At 37.3% G+C, this 21989-nt stretch overlaps 1 protein-coding gene across 1 annotated transcript in view; it reads left to right on the top strand.

The window, feature by feature from the left end:
- Positions 1-21989, top strand: part of SMAP1 (small ArfGAP 1) — a 136399-nt gene that overhangs the window by 46622 nt on the left and 67788 nt on the right. Inside the window, exons 3-5 of the mRNA XM_009275800.1 lie at positions 9414-9547; positions 10255-10340; positions 14324-14399. Of these exons, the coding sequence (XP_009274075.1) occupies positions 9414-9547; positions 10255-10340; positions 14324-14399 (296 nt within the window). The remainder of the gene's footprint in view (positions 1-9413; positions 9548-10254; positions 10341-14323; positions 14400-21989) is intronic.

Here is a 21989-nt window from a genome sequence, read left to right as displayed (position 1 = left end):
GGGGGCACAGCCAGGACAGCTGACCCAAACTGGCCAAAGGGACATTCCATACCATGTGACGTCAGCCGACTGAGGTTAAACCACGACACATACCAAGAGTAAACTGATGTTACCTGTGTATCTCCAATCTAGTTAAGGCTTTATACAGCCCTTGAAATAGGGATGCTGTCTTAATTTCTTTGAAACACTTTTAACAATTATCGATGCGATTGAAGCAAATGGATCAGTGAGCTGAAGGAATAATTAAAACTGGTTCATATGTATTTCTCTGACTTCTAGAGGTGGGACAGGCTGGGCAGGGGAAGAGTTTCATTCAGAATACTTCTATGCAGCCTCTTTGGAGTTATGAATAGGACTGATCGGAATGGATTTGTTGATGACTTCCATGAAAAATGGTTATCCAGATAGAAAAGACAAACTTGGGGGAATTCTGTCCCTAAAACTCTATATCATTTACCAGACACTGGCTAAAAATAGCCAAGTGATGCTTCTAAGGCTTGTCTTCCCACCGTTCTTGCAATAAACCTTGAAACACACAAATCTCAGCCGTTATCAAGCTGGGCTCTGGAACAGTGTGTTTAGTTGCTTGAATTGTCTGCCTTCAGTGCAACTTTATGCTGTTGAGTTTGATTTTGAAACTACTAAAACAGCCCCTCTTGTCTGAACTCCCCCCAATCTTTTTTTAATGTAGCAAATTTTAAGTTCTCAAATTCTGGCCTTGACTATCAAAACACAGGCTTGCTAAGCCAGCTGTAAGAGACTTCTAAAGACTAGAGATATGTTTAAGCTATGGCCTTTTGTTGCCTTTGTTTATATAAAACAGTATTTTGCTGCATACTTAGACTGTCATCTGAAAAGCACATAAAGACTGCACTTGTATGGTTTTCCTAGTCTTTGGGTATGGAGGTAAAGCAAGGAAGTCTCCTCTACTGTAGAGGAAAAGAAATCAAGCTTAATTTGGGGGAGTAGATGTGACACGAGAATGTGCTTCAGGCTATTTGTTCTGCTTAATCAGAAACTAATTCAGGGGATCAAGTGATAGGTAAATAGTCCCATATCAGTAGTCTCAAAAGACTAAAGGTTCAAAGACCTTGAAGAACATTTTATTTGAGAATAAAGATTCTTGTACTGTGGTTCTTGCACTGTTTCCTTTGCTTCGAGATCTTTATGCAAGATGTGCAAGATCTTTTATTCTTTCTAAGAAGATTTGTTCTTTAATTTATGAAGTCTGACATATTTCTTCCTGGCTTCTTACTACTGTTTTGAAGATTAAATTGATTCAGTTGACATGATTAACATTGCGATTAAGCTTTTTGTGTTGTGGGGGCTGTGTATGTGTGTTTTCTTGTTGGATTTTAGTTTTTTGTTTTTCTTTGAGAGTGTGAATCAAAAATGGTTGGAGATGGTGGATGTGATTCTGCCTTTTTGGGGGACAACTAAGCAGCCTCCAATGAAGTTAGTAAGAGATGGTCTTTGAAGCAGCAGGATTAGACTGAAAATGGATGATAGTAATTGTATTGCTTTTCAGCATTTTAGTATCACCTTGACTTAATCCCTGTCTCTAGTGTTTTATGTTTCAAGGAGAGAAGCTTGGAAGAGTCACTGTAGTTCTGCCTTGTTCTTTGTTCTTCCCTCGGTACCCACTGGAGGAAGGAGTGTTTTGTATAACTTAGCTGTTCTTGTGTTGAATTACACAAAATACAACTGCTGCTTACTCGTTTTCCTTCTTTTCTCTGTACCTGATATATAAGGATGCTTGTCTTCTGTTCGTGATCTTTATCTGTATCTCAGCTTGGAGAAATTTCAGATGTTTCTGGAAAATATTAATTGATAACCTGGTTGAAATCTTTAGTAGAACACTTGTACAGTATGAATTGCGTGGGGGAGTAATGCAGAGAGAGCGAGCTGCATTGGCGTGATTGTACTGATGCAACCACTGAGGCTTTTTAGTAAGTCCTTGGCCAAAAAGTGATAGTTTTTAGGAACTGGCTAGCAACCATTTAGGACCAGTCAAGAGACATGTTCAGTTTTCTTGCAGTTAATTCCCTGTTCCACAAGATGGAGCCAGTTATTTGATAAATAAAGTCTGTCAACCAGCAGCAGAATTTGGAGAAACAGAAGAGAATTAAAGTAACTTCACAGTGCTTTATGGTCAAAGGACAGGCAGGGTGCAGCTGAGTGAAAGGAAGAATTGTAGTCTGTCAGAAGTCTTTGAAGATGTTGGCCCAAGATAAGTTTGCTACAGACTATATTGAGATGCAAAGCAGTTGGTGCTCTGTTGTATGTAATACCTGGCTTCCTTCTTTGTAGAATTGTTAATTGGTAACTGCAAGAATGGAGAGTGAAAACTAACTTTGTTTTTATGTGCCTCTGTAATACAAACCTTATTTAAACTTAGTCTTGACAAGCTTTCTTCATTTAAAACTTTGTCTCAAACTTAGTCTCCTGGCTAACTGGTTTTATGCACATAGTGTAAAAGGTTCAAAATAGTTTGCTGAGATATAAGACAGTCACCCTTCCCTTTGACAGCAAATATAAAATTTAAAGGCTGTGTGCTTGCTCTTTTTACCCCAATTCTGACCTCTGCTTGCTCTCTGTAAGTTGAGATGTTTAGTAAGAGTGGGCAGCACCTGTGTTGCAGCAAAAGAAGTGTTTCAGTATTAACCTGCAGTTACAGTAAGCTGAGCAGATGGTAGTGGACTGATGGAGGGAAGGAAACTCTGAATTATTGTGGTAAGGGAGGCAACTATGATCATTCTCCTACTTTGTAGTCATATCTGCAATAATCTTATACTTGCTCCTTTGTGGACATCTCCCAATTCTGTCATATCCCAGTACTTTTGTTTCCTTTTGCCTCTTTTTAGTTTGTTCTGGTCTCCTTCTGGTCTCCCCTGCCTGCCTTTTTTTTTTTTTTTTTATAAACTTGTTTGTGTGACAGGTGCTCCTACTCCTGCCCAGTCTTGTCTGGTAGTGTATAACCTTTCTTGCTGATTTCTTACTGCAGGTAGAAGCTGAGTAGAGGATGCAGTGTTGACTGAGATGTTTAAAGTGGTTAAAGGATTTTTATACAAACGAATCAAACAGAGAGCTAAAGAAATGTTTCACACTGTATTGACTGCTTGGATTCATATATAGTTAGTATATGAGGCTTCCATGTTTTTTGTAATGCAGATAAAAGTACTTTTTCCTCAGCATTTTGAATGAGTGGTATCATGTAAGCCTTGTTTTATACCTGATACAGTACTATGCATCCACTGATGCAAAATAAAACTCGAGCAGTTTGGAATAAAACTTAAACCTTGGACTTCTAAAAACTAATGTGCTTTGTCTTGTGTTTCCTTTGGAAATGCACTATACCAGCTTCAGCATTACCATTCCTGTCATTATTCTTGCCCGAAGATCTGTATCAGCTGTACCCACAGAAAGTTGATTGTATCAGGCTATAATTACATTAGCAGGGTATGTCAGCAATGCTGTGAATGTTTATTGCAGCTTCTTCAATCAGCTTTCTAATGTAATGGAATAGAACATATGGTCCTAACTGAATGAGTCATGGGGATGGGGAAGAAAGGGATATATGGAAGTATATGCACACACATTAAGCATGTGCAAGGTACTAGTCCAGTTTAAATAATATGGAGGAGAAATATCTCATTAAAAATGATACCCTGAAGAGGGGAAAGTGGGGGGAAAAAGTGGGAAAATTTTAAATATGAGGTACTAGTCCAGTTTAAATAATATGGAGGAGAAATATCTCATTAAAAATGATACCCTGAAGAGGGGAAAGTGGGGGGAAAAAGTGGGAAAATTTTTTAAATATGTTGGGAGAAAAACTTTCACCTCACCGGAGAACATGTAAAGATGATGCCTTTTTCACAACATTCACACTTTGAAGTGCACTTGAGAATAAAAGAATGTCATGTGAGGATGGATAACTTTTTCAGCAATTTAAAAATTGGCTTGAAATCGACTTATGTGAAGACTTGTATCTAAAATTATGTAAATTACTTTCAAGCTCTTTATTGCTTAAGTTTTAAACAGCTAAAGTTAGTTTTTGAAATGTTCTCAGTTTTTTTAGTACCTGTAGATATTTCTGCAAGTAGGGAGAACATTTGTTACATACAATAACTATACTGGCATGGAAGTCTACCGTAACTGGAAAAAACTCTCTTCAGGTTGTTTCTTAAATTCACAAGTTATCTAGCAATTCTACAAACTTAGACATACCCTGAAATGTTGTGTCTTGTGGCTACATACTTCTTTCATTCTTAGAGTCTAGATGGCCTTTAATAAAGGTCTCCTTAAATATTCTAAATATGTCACAATTAGTGCTGTTTCTGCACATCTAATTGAATTCTAGTTTCCACTCAAAACTTGGTATATAATTCCTGAATGCAAACTAATGTAGTTTGGTGTGGTGGGTTGACCCTGTCAAGCAGCCGAACACCCACCCTACCTCCCATGCGCTCTCCTCTCCTGTGGAATGGGGAGAAAATAAGAGGAAGATGGAAAGACTTGCAGCTCGACATCATGACAGTTTAATAAGGAAAGCAAAAGCTGCGCATTCAAGTGAAGTGAAAAGAGAAAGTCATTCACTACTTCCCATCAGCAGGCAGATGTCTGGCTACGTCCTGGAAAGCAGGGTTCAGCAAGTCTAAGGGTTGTTTGGGAAGGCAGATGCCATAACCACAAATGTCCCCCCGCTTCCTCCTCCTTCTTTCTATCAGCTTTTGTTGCTGAGCACGATGTCATATGGTTTGGGATGTCCCTTTGGTCAGTTGGGGTTTGCTATCCCTGGCTGTGTCCCCTCCCAGCCTCTTGCCCACCCCCTGCCTACTGGGTGGGGGTGGGAAAGAAAGCCTTGACTCTGTGCAAGTACTGACCAGCCATAGCCAAAGCATTAGCAAGTACTGACCAGCCATAGCCAAAGCATGGCTTTAGTCACAAATCCAAAGCACAGCTCCATACAGGCTGCTATGAAGACAGTTAACTCCATCCCAGCCAGGCCCAGCACAGTGGGAAATGTCGCCTGGTATTCTCCACTTAACATGTAATAGCCAAGACTCCAAATTAATTTGTCTGAAGCCACATGACAACTCAAATCCATCTTTCCATTTAGCTCTTACAAGAAGCTTGCACTTGTGCTGTGTTTAAATTTCAAATCAAAACTTAATCACTGTTTTTTATGAAGGTAACTGAATTACAGTTGCCAGTAAGACTAAGTATGCACAATAAACTTTGTGGGTTTTTATTCCGGATTAGTTATTTTAAGAGTTACTTAAATTGTTAATGTCAAACCATCCTAAGGAAGGTTGTCAGGTGTTCACAAGAATGACCTAATGCATTCAAAAATCTTGTCTTGATAATTTCTCTGGAAAATAGCACACACCTTCCTAACTGACCCTACCTAACTACCTATCAAGAACTGAAGAGGAAATTTAAGTCTAATCAGTAGACAAATATAGAAAAGAAAGAAAAGTTTAGATTGAAGAAAAAAAAAATTAGTCTCATCTTGGAAGCAGCAATCTGTCTTGGGGTTGCTGAAATTTTTTTCTTGGTTCATCCAGGCAATGTTTCAGGGACTTCATAGTATATTACTATATAGTCTAGTATAAACATTGGTCATTTTCAGGACACCACAAGTCCTATGGCTTTTTTCCTTAAATTAACTTTAGCAAAGGATGGAAGAGGCTGAAAATATTTTTAAGCAGTTACCTATATCTTACATGACTGAAGAAATTACTTGAAGTGTATTTTTATATTGGAGTGGTCCATTGTTAGTGTTGCAGCAAGATGCTGAAGTGCAGCTCAGCTCTTCTAGTAAAAAGCTTGTATTCAAATAGTCTTCAAAAGAATAAAATTACAATTGTATTAAAAATTATGTCAAAGTTTCATGTTAATATTGGCTGATTGGAGTTGCGCTGTATAATGCAGTTCTTGATAGGTAAGATAGCATTACTACTGACATGTGAAGGTGTTTTAAATAGCATAACATAGCAGTCATCAAGATTCTTAATGTCCAGTCTTCATTTCTGAAGCCAAATGTCTGTCGTCTTAATTGGCTAGCAAAATACGTACAGCAGAAAAACTAGGTTATTTTTGTAAATTTTGCTGAAGAAAAACACATGTATCTTTAAGGACCCAACGAGAAGAAACCTGTGAATATTTCTGTTAAGTGCAAAATATTTCCTGGGTACAGAAATAAGGTTCCTGACTTCATATAGAATTGAGATAACTGTAAATTGTTTATTGAATCAGTCCAAATTACTGTTAAACATTTCTCACACAGGAAGGTTTACAGACTAAGCTTTAGTTGGCTGTTTGGTTAAGTCAAGCACAGCTAGTTTGATGCTCACACAGAAAACATTATTTTGTAACTTCTTTTGCCTACTGCTTACCTGTGGCTGTAATTGATTTGTATTAATTAAAACGTTATTTCATTTGAAGTGTTTAATATTGCATATTGTCATTAGTCTGAAATAAATTCAGAGATTACATGTGAACATTTTTGTCTGGCCTCAGGTTTGTCTGTTATTCCACTGCTTAATTTGTTACTTTATTGCTTAAATATATTTGATTTCCCTAAGTTGTTTCAGAAATAAGTACAAATTAATGAAATCTGAGCTTCTGGGAAAATAAGAAACTGTTCTTTTACAGGAGAAAACCAGCTAATTCACAAGTTGTGTTATGTTCTTTCTTTTTGCTAATAAAATTTCAAGTTAAAATACTAAACTACAAAGTTAATGATCTCCCTCTTCATTTATTAAGAACTGTCTATCTGGGATATCATAGCTGAGGAAGAACCTGAAGAATAGGAAACTCATGTGATGTGTAGTTGTACAAACTCTGTTGTGGTAAAAAGTTTATAGTGGCTGTGCAGACAACCTATAGGATAAAAATATGGACAGCACATAGATACTACAGATAAACACTTCCTGTCCCTATAGTAATCTGATCAAAACTGGCTTCCCTCTTTAGAAGGCACATCCCTGGGTTATAGTTTGGGGGAAAAACTGGAGAAGCTGTTGGGCACACAAGACCTTGCCTTACTTTTTTGTTTCTAAACCATCATGGCTACATTAAGCAATTGCATAAGCTGAGGTACTTTATCTACAATGGAGTGGCTAAGGAGGTTTTTTGATTAAGTTTCTTCTGGTGTACTACTTTAGCTGAAATGTGATTAATATGTTGAGGCAAATGGCCTGCAAAACTCTATCCTGGAGCACTAAAACTTAAAGTAGTATAAATTGTAGGTGGGATCTTCCTGTACTGTAGATCTACGCAGACGGTAAGGACAGGATGAGTATTTTGCATCTGTAGTGTTTTATAGGGGAAAATAAAAAGGCAGGTCAACAGGTTGCTAGTTGTTGAACTACTTAAGACACACATTGCAAACAGCTTGACTGTTGGTTCTTACCTGACAAGTAGTAGTTTTAACGCAGAAGCGCCATGTGGGAAATGATGTGTTAGTTTCAATGAGTAACTGTTAGATCTCTTGACCCCTGAAATCTAATTTTATGATGGTAGTTCTTATTTCAAAAACTGCCAGTCATCTTAATCATTTTGGTCTTAAAGGTCAAGCAATGGACATCAGGTGGTCTGACTTTTTGAGATCTTGAACAAGAAAAATTAAAAGCAAGGTGGCTACCCAAAATATAGCCACTATTTCCACTAGTAAGAGGAAGGCTTGTTGCAACAAATCTGGGGAGCTGTGAGTGTGTCTTGGGATTTTCAAATACCTACTCAAAAGAACAGAGCCTAACTGAAAGGCTTTCTCCTGCTGCCTTGTTTTGGCTATTGCTGAACAGTGCTTGCACGCTATCAGGGCTTTTCTTTTTTCTGTTCTGCCCCCTGCAGATGAGTAGGCTAGGGGTGAGTGGGCAAGAAATTGGAAGGAGACACAGCTGGGGCAGCTGCTGACTCTAATTGCCATTCCATACCATATGATGATGTGCTCAGCAATAAATGCTCAAGGAAAGGAGGAGGAAGAAAGGACATTTTTGGTTATGGTGGTGTATTCCAAAGCAAGTGCTGTGTGTGCTGAGGCCCGGCTTTCTAGGAAGTGGCTGGACACCTGCCTGCCAATGGGAAGTAGTGAAGAAATCCTTCCCCCCCCCCCTTCTTTGCTTGTGTGCAGTTTTTGCTTCACTTACTAAAACTGTTGTTATCTCAGTCTGCCAAGTCTTCCCACCTTCCTTCTCTTTTCTCCGTGTCCTGCAGGAGGGGAGAGTGAGCGAGCAGCTTTGTGGGTGTTTGGCTGGGGTCAACTCAACGCAGTCCTAAGCTAAAGATCAGGAGAGGGAGGCATAAAATTCTTTTCTAGGCCCCAGGAAAGTGTTTGTACAATATATTAATATTGAAATGCAAACTGCTGCAGTTGCGTGAGTGGTATAGATGCGCATCTGTCGTACAAAGGCAGAAAATAATTGCTCAAAATGTTTTCCAACTCTTCAGTGCGCCTTCTTGCTTTTGAAGATTAATTATTTAATCTCTGAACTCCTTAGAGCTCAGAACTAGATGGACTTTAAAGCAGTGCCTTTAACGGTGGTGTACAGAGCTGGAATAAAACAGTGTAAATGTGTTTAAATTGAGACTGTGTATTAACTTCAAGTCAAACATCCAAAGTGTTACTGTGGGAGTTCAGGCCAGCATACTTTAGGTCTGTTTCAACATGCCAACACAGCTGAGAAACAATGCTAAGGTTCATAAATCAACCTGATTCTGTGAGAAAATTCATTGGGCTGTGAATGGCAGCTCATACTGTAGATTAAGAATCAAGGGTACTGAACGTATTCAGTTTTCCACCATTCTTAGTCATGGATATTTTCATCAATTGGTTTTGCAAATCTCTGTATAATCATTCCCTAAGAGCTTGCATGCTACTGTTGTAAAGTCTGTGTTCCATGAGGTATTAAAGGATTTGTTGCATTAATCTAAGATTGCCCTGCATTTAATTTCAAGTTAAGTACAGATGCATGTCTTAGAAAGCTTTTGATTGGAGAAAAAGGGACAACTTCTACTGATTTCTGCTGATGCTTGCATCTGATGCATAGCCATAAGGATTATTCAAGATGTAAGCAAAATCTTGTTGTTACTAGTAAGACAACTTTCTAAAGTTTGTTTGAGATTTTTTTTGGGGGGTGGGGTGGTGAGAGGGTAGTGGACACAACATATGACGTCCTAGCTTAATCTGGCTAACTCAAATGTTATGTGACATCACTTAGAAGTAGAAAGCTGTAAATAAAATTGCTAATAATGGAGATTGTTAGAAGTAATAGATATCCTAGAGAAACAGCTGTGAACCTTTATTCAGACTTGTTTATTCCTGTTGTCAGTATAGAATTATGCTAAAGAAAATCTTCACAGTATATGGAATTTTGAAAATAACTAATTTATTTCCCCATTCCCCTTAGGTCCAAGATGGGCCTCTTGGAACACCGGTGTTTTTATTTGCATCAGATGTGCTGGAATACATCGAAATCTTGGGGTCCATATATCAAGGGTCAAGTCTGTGAACTTGGACCAATGGACACCAGAGCAAATACAGGTAAAATATCTTAAAATATGTTTTCAATTTGGAAGGAATGCCAGGAGTCCTTTTGAAAGGATCTGAGTTTATCATGATGCCCCAACTTAAATGTTTTACAATCAAAGTAGTTCTTAATGTGTTATATTTCTAGTGTAATGAGTTTAAGTTCTGAAAACTCACTTCAGAAATTGGTTTAGCTATCTTTTCTGTATCATTTTAGATGTATTGTACCTTGCCATGGGGACTCTGAAAGCTGCTGCTTTGTTATCTGTAGAAAATGCATTGTAAACCTTTTGCTTTTCAGTAGGGGACAGTAAGGTAGTGTTCACACATCTGTCTGATTCTTGATTACATTCTTTTGGTGTACTGAGTACTGACTTTTCCAGGTATGCTCCAGTCTGAAGCCTCTTTCTGCTGCCAGACAAATTTTCTTACTCCTGTTCCTCCTGGTCTGAAGAGCCATCCTGAGAGATGAAAGCTTATCTTTCACTGGATGGGTTAGTTTACACTGTAAACAGCATCTATGTTGTTAGCTTTTGTCCAGCAAGTCTTGGCAGGCAGCCCTCCTGTGCCATGGGAGCATCTCCCAAGACATATGGCAGCAGAAAGGTCTCCAAGTTAAAAACTTGCAGTGTCTTTTAAGCACACTAATAGCATTCTGATTTGTTTCAGGATTTAAAGTATTGATGGACATGAACTAACTGTTTTCTACCACTTTTCCTTAGTGCATGCAAGAAATGGGAAATACTAAAGCAAGACTACTCTATGAAGCTAACCTACCAGAGAACTTCCGAAGACCTCAAACAGATCAGTATCCTTTTTGGTTTAGCTTTCACATTGAAATGACTTTTAATGCAATTTAGATGTTATGACTGTTTCAAGGAACTGCTACATTTGGCAACTCACCTTATTTATTTCATTGATCTTGTTGTATAAGAAGTGACAATGGAAGTTGGGAATGGTTCAGAAAAGGTTTAAATTACTTCAGTTAGAGCAAATCTACTTTGTAATGAGATTTGGCAAGCCCCATTTATTTTTGCTTTCAGAAGAGGTGACTTCATAAATTCCCTGTATGTAGGAAGTTAGAGTGATACTAGAGAGCTCTTGAATATTCTGTCTTTATCTTGAGTAACTGCCAGCTGAAGTTAGAAGCATTTGAACCGGAAATAACGAGGTGAACAGTAAAGTAAAATAAGCCATTGGATCTTACTCAAGTGAAGCATGGATTTCTTCCTTTAGATTAAGTATTCTGTAATTTTTCAGAGTTGAAGTGTATACATTCTGTGAAGTGTGCTAGCACAGATGACTAGCATGGGAATATCTAAAGAAACCAAACCTCCCTGATGGCCACCACTTGTGTTGGTGTGTGGTTATCATCATGTACCTGGAAGGGGAGGGTTGGAAGGAAAATTGTCTACCACCAATAAATAGCTTTCCTCAAAAAATACCTTTTTCGAATGTACTGAATCATTAGGATGATGTATAATGGCATTAATTTAGATTTGTATTAACTCCTGATTTAGTGAAGTTACTCCACAGGTAGGATTTGCTTCACCTGATCTTACTGGAACTCTAACTATAATGAGATTTTGAACACCTACTGTTAAGTGAGCTGAATCTTTCCCCAACTCTCTTAGCCTGATGATGATACAGGCTATGGAGACTGATAAACAGACTTAGTAGTTACTGGATCTGGATTTTCTCCTTCTATACCCAAAAGTGATTTTGGTTCTTCTGTTTAATAGATACCATGCTCAATATGCTATGTGCAGAAGATTTTTTTTTTTGAAAGGTTAGACTCCTTATTATAAAATGCACTTGAGCAAAACAGATATGTTTTTTCATATTCCAGTAGCTTTTAAATTAAACATAACATACGCATAAGAAAAAAGTAACTGGAACCAGATAGCACTGTAGTATTCCAGCTGTAATATTCTAGAACTTTATTTCAGCCATAAGACTGAAATACTTTGCCTAAAACTTACTCAAAAGTGGATCTTGAAGATGTATATTTTGTTCTTCCTGCAGCTAACTTGAATTCACTGGTACTATTGCAGGAGAAGCAATAATGCTTTACTCCAAGCTTTTCTTGTCCGATCAGACCAAAAGTCTCATTCTTAGACTTTCAAAATAATTATTTTGTTGACACTGTATACCTTGAAATAATTATATGGCCTTTTGAACAGTTGTCAGTTTCTAAGTGGTGGACTTGGTCAACTGAATATATTTCATTGCATGTGTTTTCGTTATTAAAAATACAGGGCCAGGAGAGAGGATGCCAACATTTTCTGTTTTATTTCTCAATTTCTCCATAACTTTGGCAGCTACTTACCTACTTGGCATTCATGACAAGCTGTTGTGTTATGGACTTTTTTTTGCCTTTCCTCTTTGCCCTTTGTATCACTACAAAATCAACGTTGTGTCTCATCAGTATTCTGGTTATGAATATTCTCAATGTTCTGAATATTCTTTTGGGTGAACTATGAAAACTCTTTGCATGTAATGATCACTTTTGTATATGCTCTTCTATATTAGCGTTTAACTTCCTGTAGCAGTATAATATACTTATTTCTATTTTTTAGGTAGTAGAATGGAGTCACAGGAGAAACGTGTATGTGGGATCTGTCCAAAATCTGCTAAAGATCCCCCATCACTTCTGCTTCTTAATCACAAGACTGACCTTTCTGGGCCTTTTTTCATTCTTCCCTTGTACTTGGCAGGAATGCTCTGGCGTAGAAGCTAACTTTGAGGATCATCTTGATGGTTTTTTGTATGGCAGCTTTAGCTTCCTGTTTGAAAGTGTTTTTTTCCAAGAGTAGATTGAATCTTTTTTTGTCTATTCATTTTACTCACTTCTTAAAACAGTTTTGGCATCTGTTGAGGTTGCTTTAAATTCTTTTGTTAAGAAGAACACAGTAGGTTATTGATCTAAAGAAACTTGGGCATGGTCCAGAAATTCACCCATATTGAAGTGGGTTGACTTGAATAAAGCGGGTATTATTAAAAATGCACAACTTAATACCCCAATGTAAAAGCATCCTGAAAAATTAAACCCTATGAAATTTAAATACTTATGATTCTGTGTTAATACTCTTCAAATTAAAACTTTATAATTGTCTGAAATACCAAGTGTGCATTCTGGGAAACTGCTAAAAATACGGAAATATTTATGCAAAAGAACTAAGATATCTAACAGCAAAATTTGAGCAACCAAAACTTAGAACATTTGACAAAATAAATGTGCCATCTGAAAATGTTAGTTTTGGTAAATAACTAAGACTTTTTATTTGAAGAAAGGATAACTTGTTCTAAGGTATTTTAGAACAATCAAGTTTTGAATCTTTTCTATTTACTTCTAAATTAGTTATAATTTAATACAGTTATCCAGTTACAGCCCAAAAGCATGGAAAAAAATTAAATTCCCTTTCTCTATCTCCTCTCCCCCACTGAGATTATATAATGCAGTAATTTGTACTGCAAGTTGAAAATAAACTTTCTGAGGCAATCCTGCTTAGTCTTAACTAAATTTGAAAAATTGTGGGAGTTGCATATTACACAACTTCCATTCATCTGTAATTTGAAAACATACATTGATTTTTTTTTTTGGCAAAATGACAGTCCTTTGGTATGTGTAAAGAGTAATGCAATATTAGTACTAAGATAGTTGTACCTTCAAAGTGCTCAAGATGCCCTTTAGAGTGTAGATACATTTGGAAAGAGGCAGAAAAGAATGTTTCGGTTTTTGCAACTTCTATGAAGCAGTGTCTTCAGGTGACACTTGCATACAATTTGAAACTAAATGTGATTGTTGATGATACAATTTGATGCACAGAACGAAGGAACTGAGTACTCTGAGCTCAGTGTTAATCTTGAGAGAGTATGTGGAGCTAAGGTGTCTTTCCAGACTGAGGAAAAATTGCTATGGAAGTTTAAGATGCAATGAATCTGCTTCCACAGTTGCAATTTTGATTTTTGAATGGATAATCACATTGCCAAACAAATTAGTTAAAATTTATTTTACAGATACCAGAGAATCAGCTTTACTAAAGTTAAAGTATTCACACTGCTTTGGATGAGCTGCTTTATGAAGCTGAGAGAATAATTGAGGAAAACAACTAGTTGTCCTTTTTGTGTTTGAGCTAGTGAGTTGTCAGTTCTGGTCTTCTACATCAATATGCTTGCTGCTATTTCCACCTTTGCTTCAATATGTTTTTATCACTAGTGTTTTAGTTTTCTTTCCCTTCCACAGAGATGTTTGTTGTAATAAGAGACTCGCATGGAGGACTTGCTGATCTTACTGATCTTAGAGAACTGTTTATGATCAGCTTTTGATGCATGATACAATTTGTGCAAATCGGAGAACAGGTGCATACATTTCACCTTTTATTGGAAGAGAAAGTGTTTTTCCCAAGTTATGATGGTAAACTATACTTGAAATATTTACTGTATATGAATACCTTTGTTCAAGTATTTGCAGTACTACAGCCCTGTAGCTTATAAACACCAAGTGAAAACATCCTAAATGTGGAACACTGAGTTACTTCTATTATATCTTTCTCACACTGTTTCATTAAGACATTAAACTGATTAATTCTCTGTAGTAAAAAGAAGCTCCTTTTGGAGACTGCAATAGCAATTGTTCTGTGTAGAGCAGTTTGTTCTTTTGTTTTAAAACTACAAAATGAGATGGAGCAAGAATCTGGTGCAATTCTTTAATTTGAATAACTGTCAGCTTTTTAGGTTAAAATTGCTATTTATGTGAATGAGTATTTTCCTTAAACTAGCTACTTCCAGAGCTGTGGAATTTTTCATCAGGGATAAGTACGAAAAGAAGAAGTATTATGATAAAAATGCAGTTAATGCCTTCAATGTAAGTAAAGAGTCTCACCAAGACTTCTGTCACTTTTCTTTTTTGAAAGCTACAGAAATGTAGGAAACATTACATATGTTAAAATGTCTTTCACAGTCAAAAACTTCTTGATACAGACCTAAATGCTTGCTTTTGTATCTCTTGAAAGCTATTCCTAGGTTCTGCAAGTTCAACACACTGTCTATTGCACTTGTAAGAGCAAAGCGTTATGATCCAACAAATAGCTTGCTTCCAACTGCTTATATTGTGTTTTTCTTTTTCGGTAACGGGTAGTTCTTCAACAGTATACTTTTGAGTCCTTTCCGAGTATCTTTTTGTGTGTTACAGGGATGAGATAGGATTACTGTTTCTGGTGACTTTGTCTTCCCTCATTCTCTGTAATACCTTGATGAGAAATCCTGGGTTGTTTTGGGCCCCTCTTCTGAGGGTCTTACTGCCCTGCTGAATTCTAGACTGTTGCTTGCAGTGAGGTGCACTGGAATAGCAAACACGGGTAGTATGGCAAAAACAGCTGTTTAATCATGTAGCTGTGTGTTCACTACAGTAAGTTGGTGAGTGCTTTTCTGGCAAAGCAGTTTTGAGAATGTCAGCCTTTACTGAAGTTCACAGCCTTGTTCGTTTTTTTTTTTGGATATGGCTATTTCTGGGGCATACGATCTAGTTGATATATTTTTATTTATATAGGTGTATTTATGCTTAAACACACACTCCTCTATACCTACATAATTTAAATATGGCCTAACGCATAACTGACCACTCCATCTTACTAGGCAATGAACTTTGACAGGGAAACAAATGCAAGGGTGGCATAAAGAGTGGGAGTTTATGCTGCCTTTGCCATCTGAGGAAAAAAAACAAACCTGGAAACTAGAGAAGTGTATTTCATTAGGCATTGTTGAAGTAGGGGGAAAATTGCTTCACTTAAGAGGTAAAATACAATTGTGGTTTGAATTACACTGTCAGTTACCCTTCTTTACTTTTATTCCAAAGTAGAAAATAGGAAGAATTGTTTAAAATTATACTTCTTTAAGAAGTTCAAAAGACTCCCAAGGTCTTTCTAAACAGAGAACCCAGGTGTCTAATACAGTAGTCCACTGCTGCTTTAATATGTTTGAAGGAGTAATCAGATTTTGCTTTATCGTATTGCAGAAGAATATGAATCGCTTACCTGTCATAGCAGCAAGGATAGAATCCAGACAAACTAAAGAGATGAATGTTACTGCTGAGTAGGGAATGCCATTGTATTTCTTCGTGCTTGGGCTTTTCTTTCATTGACTAATGTAAATAGCATAATCTCTCTGAGATAGGAACAAAATATGATTATGAAATATTTTAGCAATAGACGAGTCATGCACATCCACATTCACCTGCATTTTTTTCAAGGCCACCAAACATCAGGTTTGAGGTAGGCAATCTGAAATCACAGTTATGGCAAAATCCTAAAAGTACATGACACTAAATTAGCTAAACTAGTGTAGTGCATGTAGTCCTAGTCTGCTGCTTGTATTGGGTTACCCTCCTTGGCTCTGGTCCCAGTCCAGCTCACACGTGCTTGTAGTGCTGTAACTGGTATTCAGTGATCATCTTTCGAGTGGGACTGACAGGGAGGAGGAAGAAAAGGTGAAGCTGGGCCTCCATTCTGCATATCTGAATCGCTGCTTTTCTGCTCCTGGATACTGTTGGCAGGGAAGAGGGGAAGTTACCCTACACTTCCAGAGCATGGAGGTCTGTGGGGAGTTTGAGAAGAACAGGGTGAGGAAGGGAGTTCTGTGGGGGTACACGTTTCTGTGCCCCTGTGCAGGGGGTGGTGATGGTTTCTAAAGCTTTCCTTTTGCAGTCCTGACAACATCCGAGACATCTTCCCTCTTCCCACCCTGCCAGGAGGTGGCTAAGATTCCCTGGGAATGGAGGGGTGGCTGTGGAGGAAGGGGGAGATCGCTGCTTGTAGCCTTCAGCCCTCTGCCAAGTGTTTAGGTAGCATCAAAGCACTTGCTAGCATGATACTTTCATGAGTAATAGTCTTGTGAACTGTTCAGGTGGGGTGTCTGTGCTGCGCCATGGCAAGCTCTTTTCTTCTGGAAAATTTCTTTACCCCATTTTTGCAGAGAGCACCCTGTGTCCTATTTTTAATCGAAATCAGCATTGTTGGGGTGACGTGAGCTTTTAGCACACTTGCTTTCTGTTACCACCCTTGAAATGGCAATGCCTTCTGCTTGGATTAGGACCAATTTAAGTTGGAGATGCATATGTATGTTGTCATTTGGTAAAATGAGTCCCTTCTGGGTCTGAGCAGGTAATACAGAAGTGCTGAAACAGGCTTGCTATGCTCGAAGGGTCACGTTCCTTAACCAGTATTTTCACTGAGGTGGTGTTTAAAAATCTAAGGGGCTTTCCCAGATTTGGTCCACTGTTACAAGTTGCTTGTGGTAAAAGCTTCCTGTAGCATAAAAGTTGTTTTGAATAGATTCTCTTAAAACATGCAGTACAATATTTCTTTTAGCTTAATTTTGGCAAGATCATAAGCTTTTCAAGTTTGTCTAACAGTACAACATCTGTGTTGATGTTAATGTATTCTGTTGGTTGGAGCCCAGCACTATATGTCAAAGTTCAGTTCTTGGTTCCATGGTGCTCAGGATTCATGTATCTCTTATTTTGTTACAAAATTTCTATTTATAATTGTTAATTATATGAAATGTTTTGTTTTCTGACAAGACCGTTGTATTGCTAAATTCAGTTTTTAGAGACACGCTATAATAACAAAATTAGCTAGTGCAGAGACCAGTAGTGCCATCAAACATGCAGACTAAAAATAGGCAAATATGAATGATTAAATTATTTTTTTTCACGGTTCACTGAAAAGCAATGCAGGATAAAGCTATGGGCAAAAAAAGCATCTGCAGTTTTATTGGCTAGTTACATTTAAAATAGAATAATGCATTTAAGTAGAAATCAGATATACATTAGAAAAATCTAATGCTGACTGAAAGCAGCCTGACTTTAAAAAATAATTAAAATCTATTAAAATGCATAGATCTCAGTTTTCTGATCCATTGTTACTGGGAAAATGTGGTATCAGTGCTCAGGACTAAGTGAGTGGTACAATTTACTCAGCTGTTGTAAGTGGGTTATCAGTAAATAGTTACTGTCTCTGTTTTCTTGCTCAGACTCAGTGCAGGCTTGTGACCCGTTTATAGAAAGACTGACACCCTTGAACAGTGGTTTGTTTGGTTTTTTGGGTTTGTGGGGTTTTTTTTCCCTTTTGTTGGTTTTTTGTGGTTTTGTTTTGTTTGGTACTGGGAAACATTCTGTTATCATTTAGGCCTAATTCTTAACCACAATCTTAGGCTTTAGCCTTGAGAAAAGTCTACTGAAATGTAACAGGAATGGTAGCCCCAGGTAGCAAACTACGGTGCTCTGGGTCAGGTTAGGAGATGTAGGTAGGGAATTTACCAAAGTGATCACACTATGCTTGTCCCTTCTTTTTGCAGATGTACTTTCACATGTACTTCAGGTGAAACAAAAAGCAGGAGCTCCAATTCAGAATAAGCAACGTAGCTGGGGGGAGGAAGCCTGGGAAAAAATATCAATGGAAATTATGTATTCATTATTTTTTACCAACACTGATAATACAGTTAAAATCAATCTGACATTTTAAGGAATATGTTAATGTGGATGAGGTTTTTTTTATGGGTGCCTTTCAGGTTTTTTGGAATATTTATACTTTTTTAGATCTTACTTGGAACAGAAACCTTTTTCTAATCAGAAATTTTTTTAACATTTACATATGCGTTTGCTGCTTCATAATGTTGTAAGACAAGAAGAAAAAGTTTTAGAAAAATGCCTAATAATGCATTTGTAGAAATACTTTCTTTCCAGAGCACTGGAATATTGCCACTTTTAATTTTTTTTTTCTGTTTAGCTGCTGTTAAAGTACCAGTATTTGTTTTTAAGTTTTATTCTGACCAATGTAAAGAAGAGAATTTTGCATACATTAGCCTACTCAGGGAGGCAAACTGTTTTTTTTTTTTTTTTTTGTACCCCATGGAAGTATCTTCAGATGCATGCCAGCTCTGTGAAAAACTCTTATAGTTGAAAGGATTTGTAAATGCTTAGATAAAGCTGTAGTGTTTGATACTATGACTAAAACTGTGAAGACAACTGTATAGTATTGATCATATTTAGGAAAATGTATTCTTATTATCAAAGTATATTCCATTTCAGCAGTATAACCCATGACAGAGTTAGAAGTAGTATTTCTCAAGCCAGCACCTATCATAATTCTCTCCTAACATTAACAAGAGTCACATCAGTATAAAAGATCAACAATTCCTTTCTCAGAAAGTAGTTCATAGTCCTACTGTGATGAGACCTCAGTTTGTCAAGACTTCTAAAGGCTGACTGCTTAAGAAACCCACGTCACTTGATCTGGCCAGTTGCCTTCCTGTTTTGCTTTGGTATGATGTAATTTTGAAACATTCAGGACTTCATGGGTTTTTTTATGCCTTTTATGAATGCTTACATTTTTTAAAAGAGGAATAATACAAGTAAAAACACTTGAAGGTGACAGGATGTTACTTGGGAATATAAATACATATATTTGTTCTGTGAATAACACGTGATATGGTATTGTTAACAGCAGGAAATTTTTTTGCTCTTTGAATAATCAACTTAGGAGCAGCAGTAGCTGTTAGCAAGTCAACTTATTTTAAATATCCTCAGCATAATATCGTCCTCCTAGAATTCATTTTCTGCCAAACCCCCTTCTCGATTTTTAGGCATACATAAGCTGTGAATGATGCAAAGTATAGCATAGAATCCAATAAAACAAACTTCACAAAATAGTGAAAAGATTAGGGAGTCTTCATAAATGTGGCGCATTTAAGATACGGTAACATGAGCAATTTACTGTGCAATATGCTATGCTATTTGACTTCATTTATCCCTGAAAACTTGTACAACGCAACCGAGAGCTTGTATCACTTCTGTAGTTAACTACAGACAGTTACCATAGGTCAAGTGGTGTGAGGTAATTTTGTATGTTAAAACTCTCCTTCAGGTGGATGCTGACATGAAACTGTTCAGGGATATCATTCCACTTCAGACTTGCACCTGTTTATCACTTTCAAGCACAGGCAAATCCTTTTATATTCATCACGGGGTTTTTTTGTACACAACAATGCTAGAACTGAAGGGTAAAGCATGCAAAGCAGTTTCTCCTCTAACAATCTTAGTCCTGAAGACTGTTACTTATTAAATCTTTTGTTTGCTTTGGGCTCTCATTAAACTCTTTATGCTCCTTTAGTTTACTATCTCCTGGAGCACTCTTAGAAGAACACAGCTTACAATTATACAAACACCTTTCCCCAGGAATCTGAGCTTGTATGCTTAAATAAATGAAGGACTTTCTCAGAATTGTGGCAGTAAATCTAAGTGGAGCAAAGATGAGCCTTGTTGGAGACAAGACATATTCCAAGACAATGAAATATAAAGCTATGGTGAATTTTTAGGAGAATAAAGTGCCTTACTATTTTAGAGAAACTCCTTATTACAGCAGAGAAGACTTGCATAGTTCTAAATCTGGGTATACAAAAGGAACTCCCAAATGAAAAAAATACCGTACAGGCTAGGCAGCTGTCTGCCTTAACTTACTCCCTTTTTAGTCTTGTTTTTTTGGTTCTGGGTTTTTTTTTTCCCTTCCCTTTTTTCCCTGTTTAGGCTTTTCTCCTGTGTTGTTCTCACCAGACCTTAGCACGATTGCAGTTACTCTTTTGCTTATGTTTTTTTTTTTTGCCTTTATTTTTTTGTCTGGGATATATTGGTAATTTTCTGGATAACTTGGTATTCTCTTACGTCCTCATACCATTTTCTACTACTTCCAAGAAAAACCATGCATGAAGATGGTGATGCTGAGCCAGAAAAGAGAAACTTGGGTTGATAAGACTTCTAACTCCAGCCTGTGGTTATCGCAGCCTGTGCATTTATGCAAGGGTATTTTTTTTATTACTTAATTTCCTGTGGTGATATTTTCTTGGAAGCTGTGGCAGATCTAGCTATTCTTGGCTTTTGGGCCAGGCTCTTTTCCCAGTTCTCATGAAATTTGTTACCTGTATTGGGGAAACAATGTTTACAGTAGACTTTCTAACATCACCAGCAGATGTAAGAAATGTTTAATGACTTGAAAATGGAATGTTTGCAGTTCATTAATAGAAATTCTATTACGGGCTGAAAAAATGACATCATGGTGTATTCAAGGCTAATTGTCATCTTGGTTGAACTATCATAACTTTTGATTCTTTTGAAACACTTGAGTGAAACTGAAAATGGATGATGTACAGCTTGGTTTGAATGCAGGACGAAGAGTGTTCTCGGGAATCTATTCAGAATATCACAACAAATGCTCGCGGACAGACTGCTTTTTCCAGTGAGAGCAGATTTCAAGTGTTAGCTCACATTTGTGACTATCATGACAAAGCAGTTATTTGACAAGTTCATTTTTTGGCCTTGTTGCTTTCCCTTGATTATCTAACCAATCCTAAGACAAAGTAGTTGAATCCAGAACTGAAAATGGAAGATTGTTCAGAGATGAGACTTACCCATATTAGTGACTGTAATAATAAAACCTGAAGAGTAAGACATCGCTTCCCCTCCATACTTACATCTTAAGAAATAGATAGGCATCGTCTGTTCAACTAATGTGAAGGCAGTTCCTAGTTGTATAGGAATATGAGCGTGTAATAACATACCAGTCTGGTAAGTCTTCACTTCAGAATTAGTAATGAGTTTTACAGAACAGAAATCCTATTGTTTAAGAGAGAAAATGCACATATATCATCTTTCTTGTCATTGTTGAATAATTTAGCTGATCCTAAGGCTGCTTCTCTACTTAATATTCCTGTTTAATTTCTGCCCATGCTTTAATAGGTTTATCACCAGTACCTGGAATGATATTTGAGGTGACAATAGTGGGTAGAATTTGCTGTTGTTGAAGGGAAGGCATTATGAAAGGTCAGAGCCCTTGGCTTGGTAAAGGTCTGAACAGAGCTGATAAAAATGCATTGACTGGGTTTCTGTACTTGGGTGAGAGATGCTCCTTGATTTTTGGTTACAAAAAATAAAATAATAAATAGAATAATTCAACGTTGTGGCTATACCTGACAGGGTGAAGTGCTCAAAGGGCGACTTGGCTTATCTTCAGCAGAAGTCATTTGTTCACTCTGGAAATAAGGCAGAAGTATGACAAAACCAGTGGCTCCAGGACTGGTGCTCTGCATCTCCAAATACTTTGGGATGTTTGTTTTTATGAAAGTAATTTCTGAACAGAGTATTCATCTTGACTGATGATCTCTATATGGAGTCCCAAATACTTGTAATCAAAGCTATGCAACTGGTGAGGTGGAGGGACAGTTGTTAATGAGGCTCATGATCTTAGATGCAGTGGCCAAGAGAAATAGCAAACATTGCTTATTTTAGGTTTTTGGGAATTGGCAAGAATCTCCCAAAATTACTGATTAAAGGAAGTAAGCTTTGAAGTAGATGATTATACAGTTTACCAGTAAGCCAAGAGGAAATGTGTGATTTTTAGAACTGAGG

Source organism: Aptenodytes forsteri, unplaced genomic scaffold, assembly GCF_000699145.1.
Source record: "Aptenodytes forsteri isolate BGI_AS27 unplaced genomic scaffold, ASM69914v1 Scaffold256, whole genome shotgun sequence".
Taxonomy (NCBI): domain Eukaryota; kingdom Metazoa; phylum Chordata; class Aves; order Sphenisciformes; family Spheniscidae; genus Aptenodytes; species Aptenodytes forsteri.
This window is presented reverse-complemented; position numbering and strand designations above follow the sequence as displayed.